The sequence below is a fragment of the Octopus bimaculoides genome, chromosome 9 (genome assembly GCF_001194135.2).
Source record: "Octopus bimaculoides isolate UCB-OBI-ISO-001 chromosome 9, ASM119413v2, whole genome shotgun sequence".
Classification (NCBI taxonomy): Eukaryota; Metazoa; Mollusca; class Cephalopoda; order Octopoda; family Octopodidae; genus Octopus; species Octopus bimaculoides.
In genome coordinates this window covers 90,577,887-90,585,429 of record NC_068989.1, presented here as the reverse complement: position 1 = coordinate 90,585,429, position 7,543 = coordinate 90,577,887, and the positions used below count along the sequence as shown (strand labels likewise).

Below are 7,543 nucleotides of genomic sequence, written 5' to 3'. Positions count from 1 at the left end.
TGGCAGGAGTAGATAGTAATGTTAGAAAGAGGGAGATTATTACACATACACACACACCCACCGATCCTTCTACCCACACCCTCCTCTTCGTAACACCCAGCCAGGGTAAAAATTGACTTTTGAGTACAAGCTCGTTTATTATAAAATCTTGATTTAATTGTTTATGTAACATGCTTTGTTGTTGTTGTTATTTTAGCAAAGTGTTTACTGTGATTGTAGCAGTGGTGGTGGTGGTGGGGAGGGTCTTTGTTGTTTTCACCTGATCATGTCTGTTCTCTGTGAACCATCAGATTTGGATCTAAAGGTGGCAACCTGGCAGAATCGTTAGCACGCAGGACGTAATGCCTACAGAATGCTTTGTGGCATTTTGTCTGTCTTTACGTTCTGAGTTCAAATTCTGCCGTGGTCAGCTTTGCCTATTGCCTTTTCAGTGGGGGTCAATGAATTAAGTATCAATCGAGCACTGGGGTTGCTGTAACCAACTAACCCCTACTCTCAAAATTTCAGTCTTTGTGCCTATATTAGAAAGGATTATAAGGTATCCAATTCAGTTAGAAGAAGAAGAAGGAGGAGGAGGAGGAGGAGGAGGCGGGGAGGAGGAGGGGGAGGAGACGAAGGAGAAGGAGAAGAAGAAGAAGAAGAAGAAGAAGAATGGTTTCAAATTTTGCCACAAGGGCAGCTTGGGGGGAGGTGGGGATGGGTCGATTACATTGGTCCCTAGTCTGCAACTGGTACTTATTTTATCAACCCCGAAAGGATAAAAGGCAAAGTCGACCTTCCATGGTGTATCTGTCATGGGAGCAAAACCCTGAACTCTACATGTTTAACTTCACATTACCTTGTTGTGTGAGGAGAAATCATGAAGAGATGGGAAATCACTTGCTACAGACTACCATCCTATCCAGGTGGGATGAGGAGGACTTCATCCCTGATCCGCTTAATACAAGTTGATGCACAACTAAACAGCTGTAAGTGGGTTTCACAAGAGATTAACCTACATGTATACACAGTGTGCATGTGTGTGTGTGTGTGTGTGTGTGTACCACTTAATGTAGCAGATTAAAGTGGATTTCTGTTCATTGCCCAAGGCCTCAACTCTTCATTCGGCTGTGTACAGTGATGATAACGATCATCATCAGTCTCAGCATCATCATGTTGATGTTGAAATTGCTGCAGTTGTTTTGACAGAGGTGGTGGTGTTGGTGGTAATAAACACTCATGCTTGTCATTACAGTAGTAGCAGCAGTAGTAGTAGTAGCAGCAGCAGCAGTAGTCGTAGTAGTAGTAGCAGTAGTAATGCTGTGAAAGTAGTGCTGGTGGTGGTGCTAGTGGTAATAAACACTGATGTTTGTCCTTACAGTAGTAGCAACAGTAGTAGTAGTAGTAGTAGCAGCAGCAGCAGCAGCAGCAGTAGTAGTAGTAGTAGTGCTGTGAAAGTAGTGGCGGTGGTGGTGGCAGCAGTATTTCTAATGGTGTTGTTATAGATGTGGCAGAAGTAGTAATAGTGGTGGTGACGGTGGTGCTAAATTAATTACCAGCGCAAAATAGAAGGAATGGTTGCAGTGGTTAGTGTGGGTGCCCATGGCAGTAACAGTGGAGATGACGGTATCTTAGGAGTTGGCAGGGGTTCCATAGGACCTCCAAGTGTTTCAAGAAAAGAAGGAGCTACTTGCCCCCCTTTTTTTTTTGTTCTCGAAAACCAATCATTAGCCATGCATGCTAGCTTCCCTGCTTCTCCATATCACTGACATTACCCAAGGGAAACACTTAGCACCAATGTCATCACCATTAAAATGCCGAGCAACCTGCCCAAAACCCTAAACATACAACTAGATCTACCATGCTGGAGTGGTGCTTCATTTATCAACCTTGAAAGGCAGGAATATATATATATATATATATATATATATATATAAATATATATATATATGCACTATATATCATGGTCCTACCCATGTCAGCACAGGAAACAGATTTAGTTGACAATGATATACACGCTCACATGCACACATGTGTGTATGTGGACAAGTGTACCACCATGCATTTAGGGAGGAAAAACACAGCGTCCACATACTCTCTCCGCAACACTAATATCAAGATTTTCTCTTGTGAACGTGACCTGGGCATTACTGTCAGCAATGATTTGTGCTGGACAAAGCACATCTCTAAAATTGTCAAGAAAGCCGAGGGTGTCTTGGCATCACTCAGCAAAACCTTTGCCAGCCATTCTCCAGCTATCCATTTAAGGCTGTATATTGGCTATGGTATGGCCACACTTGAAATTTGCATCTGGAACCCCTATCGTGCTCAGGACATTGACCTCCTGGAAACTGTTCAGAGAGGTGCAACCAAGCAAATCCCCTCCATCAGGCATCTACCATACTCTCAACACCTTACTTCCCAGGGCATAGCTACATTGAAGCTCCGACGTCTGGCAACTGACTTGGTACTTGGTAAACACCCACAAAATTATTAACCATTGCATCAACAACCACTTTGAGCACCTTTTTGAGCTCCATGTGTCTAACACATGTAGGCATGGCTACAAAGTCAGGAAACAGCACAGTTCCCTTAATTTTAGAAACATTTTTTTTCACACTCAGAGTTACTGAAGCATGGAACAAACTACCTGCATCAGTTGTTAGTTGCTGAGACATTGCATCCTTTAAAACCTCAATGCTACCTGAAATTCACCAACACTACACCAGATATCTGACCCCCTCCATACGCATGCACACCTGTATATCATGACTCATACACTGTTCCCTTTCCTGACTTTTGTACATGATTCTATGTACTGTACGTGCATCTTTGATGAGTTGTAGTGCACCTGAGCACTATACACAGTAATTTCATTATTATCGTTATAAATATTCCACTTGACTAGCTCACCTGACATACTGCAAAGTTATTTCCCTTGCTCCATGCAAGCCAGTTTCAAAACTGGATTTGTGTAGGCCAGTGTTTCTCAACCTTTTTACCCTTGCGTAACCCTTAAAATAAATTACATGTCTCAAGGAACCCCTGCACAAAAAAAATTATATACTGTATCTTTCTCCTATTCTTTTGATCGTAGTTCACGTGATAAATACACACACACACATATATGAGTTGAAATTAGCATTAGCTTAATCTCATTCTTTCTTGTAGGCTATAATGTCTAAGTGTATGATATTTTGTAGTGTGATAACATGTGAGTATTACAATGCTCATTAGTCCCAGGCTACTCTTATTTAGACTTATGGCCACAAGCACTCCAGCTGTGACTACTACCGTATTTTTGCCCTTATATCCAAGGAATCTGGGATAGCATTATTCAATTTTTCATTTTCTAAAAGAGATGGGTATGAAGTGATGGTGATTTGGCTGCTATTTCTAGCAGGCCGTGCTCCCAAGAAGAGGTTCTCTCGCATGAGTGTGTGTATGTATTATGTGCAATCTTTCTATCTGTGTGGTGTGCATGGATGCATGAGTGTATGCGTGAATGCTCTCATACACACATATCTATTACCTCCCTTTGTCAGTGATAAATTACAAAATTTAGATCTCCCAACCCACCTCTATAACCATTGCTCCTCAGTGTGTGATAAGCTTGTAAAAAATTTTTTTCCCACAAGAGTTCCGGACCCCAGCTATGAACTCATTTGCATACAGCCAATTAGAGCTCAACTATCAAACTAATTTATCAGTGTATAACAAGCGATGGGTGATAAGATAAGGTCACTTGGGTTAGGAGTGACCATTCTTCTTTTCTGTTTTAATAATGCTTGTTGTTCTTGTTCTTGTTTCAACCATGGCTGCCTTTGTATAGTTATTTGTGTTGTTGTTTACTTTGTAAAAAAAGTAAGTGGAGAGGGTTGCTAGCACATTCCCCTCTACCCACATTTTTCCCATCCACATTTTTACCATATGGGACACTAACAAAATCCGACAATAGGTATAGATGCAAATCTATCTAATTCCTTGTCTCCTAAAATCAGGCATAACTTGGCGATTGGTCGGCTTACAACACTGTTCTTAAATGCCAACCTTTGTTAACTTAACAACAAGGTCAAGGTGAACTCTGATTGGCTGTATGCAAATGAGTTCATTACTGGGGCCCGGAAATCTCGTGGAGAAAAAAAAAATTTGCGATAGGCCCAGTGTCCCATTATTAATAATTGTACACCTGGATGACCCAATGGCAGTTACACATCATCCCAGGATCAATATAAAGAAATGTATCAATTCCAGGAACAATGACTTGGCATAACTCTAAGAACACAGAGGCAGGATATTTCCCTGCACTTAATGACTTATTATTCTGGTAATAAACAACTAAACAAAATGTGAGTGAATTCGGTAGATGGAAACTGTGTTGAAGCCTGTCGTGTGTCTGTGTGTGTGTGTGTGTGTGAGTGTGTATTGCTTCCTGCATAACAAACGGTGTTGGTTTGTTTATGTCTCCATAAAACTCAGTGATTTTGGTACAAGAAACCCACAACTTTAAAAAAAAGATATAATTACTGAGGTCAATTTCTTTGACTCAAAACCCTTTGAGCTGGGGCCCCAGCTTGGCCACAGTCCAATGACTGAAACAAGTGAAAGGTGAAGAGTATATGTACCAATAAAATCCTATGAGAACCAGAAATGCAAAACTCACTTGCTCCTGTTTATTGTCAACAGCTCCATTCGATCCCTCGTCCATCTCGCTGCTGCCACTGGTCTGACTCTCACTAGTATTGCTTCTAACATGTTTAATCCGTTCGTTATAGAATTCTTGTTTCAAATCTTCCATTTGCCTTTCATATTCATCCTTCAAACTTTGAAGCTGAAAGAAAAAAGAAAAAAAAGAAATTAGTTTTGGAAATTAAAATTTAACAAAAAAAAAATTAAGAGTAAAAGAAAAAAACAATTATTGGAAAACAAAACTAAAAACGTAAGAAAAAAACGGAGAAAAATGGCAATTGACTGGAAACATATTTTTTTATTTTAAGAAACCAGAATAGTCTTGAGATGACCATCGTATTGCCAAAAGAATTTCTTTAAAGATGCCTAGGTTTGAAAGAAATGAAGCTGGTATGATCCACTGGATGTGTAATGTCAGTGTGCATACACACAAAGTGTGAGTGCCCTGGGAGAAAAGTTGGACATAAGAAGCATCGAATGTGGGCTGCAAGAGAGACGACTGCGCTGGTATGGTCACAAATTTTGTATGGATGAGGACAGCTGTGTGCGGAAGTGCCACACGCTAACTGTGGAAGGAACCTGTGGAAGAGGTAGACCCAGGAAGACATGGAATGAGGTGGTGAATCATGACCTTCGAATGTTGGGCCTCACAGAGGCAATGACAGGAGACCAAGACTTTTGGTTTTGGAGATATGCAATCAGTATTCTGAATAATGTATAAGTGGATGGAATGCCGTGTCACATCCTGGATATTCGAAGGGTGGTTAGCTCTTCCAATGATGAAGGGGAGGAGGAAGGTGGCCCCGGGACCCTACAGAAATCTCTAAGGGAACATCGTCCTCACCAGGTGGATGGATGATTACGAGACAGAACAGGGTAGTGGTGATCTTTAGATCAGGGAAGCATGTGGTGGAAGGAAGACTGGAAGTGACGAGTTTTTCCCTGCATTTTGCTTTTTCCTGGGGACGCTAGCAGGGACAGACATGAGTTGTGGAGATAGAGAGGTCGTGACAACATGGGTGAAGAATTGATCAATCGGCTGGTGGTACCTGATTGCAAATCGAGGTAAAAACAATTTTATTTACATGCCTTCAAACCATAATCCTCAATAAAAAGGACATGGTAAGCAGGGTCTAACTCAAGAAATCAAGCAACATGGCCAGACACTCTGAGATGGCACTCCCAAATCATGCAAGTAACAGAAATAAGAAATTTTAAAATCTTATTTCTATTTTATTAGCCATCATAATCTGCTGTGATGGCTAACAACAGTGTTTTTGCACTATATATGCAGTGCCACCTGACTAGCTCCCGTGCTGGTGGAACATAAAAAGCACCATTCAAGCATGGTCGATGCCAGTGCTGGTTGACTGGTACCCATGCCAGTGGCATGTAAAAAGCACCATTCAAGCGTGGTTGTTACCAGTGCCGCCTGACTGGTTCCTATGCCGGTGGCATTTTAAACTAAATACATGGCATTGGTGACCAAATCAGAGCAATGACAATGAATGTCATACAATGAACTCCCAGAGAGTATCATAAGGAGGTTTAATTTCTGAAGGGGCCGCTTAAATGGGGGCCTCACTGACACCACCTATTTATGCTGCATTTACCTCGCTCCTACGCTTATTGATTGAACTATGATCAGCATCAGTGCTTCGCACATTTGCAGAAATAAGTTTGGACATTCTAAATACCTTCACCATACATTCAAATCAAGATAAACAGTTATAACAGATACGTTTCAGGTGTGGTAGTGAGGATGCTTATATTTTGTAGTTTATGAAACTCACATCTAGTCTTCTATAACTTCAGGTTGACCTACACTTTGGGAATGAAACGTGTGTGTGTGTGTGTGTGTGGATATACACAATCACAATTTAACAGTTTGACTTGTAGAAACACAAACACACACACACACACATAGAGACAGAGAGAGAAGGAAAGAGATATGTATATACATATGCTTACAAATTCAAACACACACAAAAAGTCATACATACACACAGTTCTATACATATGGACACACACACACACACACAACACCTACACACATTCAGTCCTACAGCCAAACACCAATGCTCAAGTACACACTTGCACACACACAGATTCTGACAAGTGTGTGTGTGTGTGTGTGTGTGTGTGTGTGTGTGGTAAGGGGCCAGCATGTGCTACAAAAACAGTTTGTTTTCAGTACATTACCCCCAGGTAGACACTGTCACAAAAGTACCTTAAACAGCAACATCACCAAGACTACACTATACATACAACCAGCACCAGCACCAGCATCATTCCTTCAGATAAGCAGAGGTGAAGGGAGTGGGGGGCTTCCCCTATCACTCCCTACTCCCCCCCCATCGTGGATCTTTCATTCATTAATAGCCCCCACCCTCCCCATCCCCACCAAATTCATTTCCAATTTTTTTTTTTCATATTCAAGTATGAACATGCTTTGCATTTTTTGTTTGCTTCAATTTTGGTTTCATTATATAGTTTTTGATTGATGTTGATGATGATGATGATGGTGGTGATGGTGGTGATGATAATGGTGGTGGTGATGATGGTGGTGGTAATGATGGTGGTGATATTTATTTCTTTATTGCCCACAAGGGGCTAAACATAGAGAGGACAAACAAGGACAGACAAAGAAAATAAGTCAATTACATCAACCCGAGTGCATAACTGGTACTTATTTAATCAACCCCCAAAAGGATGGAAGGCAAAATCAACCTCGGTGGAATTTGAACTCAGAACATAACAGCAGACAAAATATTGCTAAGCATTTCGCCTGGCATGCTAACAATTATTGGTGTCTAGTTTGGGGAAGTTCTGTGGCATATATATATGCATATATATATATATATATATATATATA

At 41.0% G+C, this 7,543-nt stretch overlaps 1 protein-coding gene across 10 annotated transcripts in view; it reads right to left on the bottom strand.

The window, feature by feature from the left end:
- Positions 1 to 7,543, bottom strand: part of LOC106868309 (A-kinase anchor protein 9) — a 351,276-nt gene that overhangs the window by 272,069 nt on the left and 71,664 nt on the right. For all 10 annotated transcript variants that reach the window (XM_052970882.1, XM_052970883.1, XM_052970887.1 and 7 more), the window contains one exon: positions 4,643 to 4,810. In XM_052970882.1, coding sequence (XP_052826842.1) covers positions 4,643 to 4,810 — 168 coding nt within the window. The remainder of the gene's footprint in view (positions 1 to 4,642; positions 4,811 to 7,543) is intronic.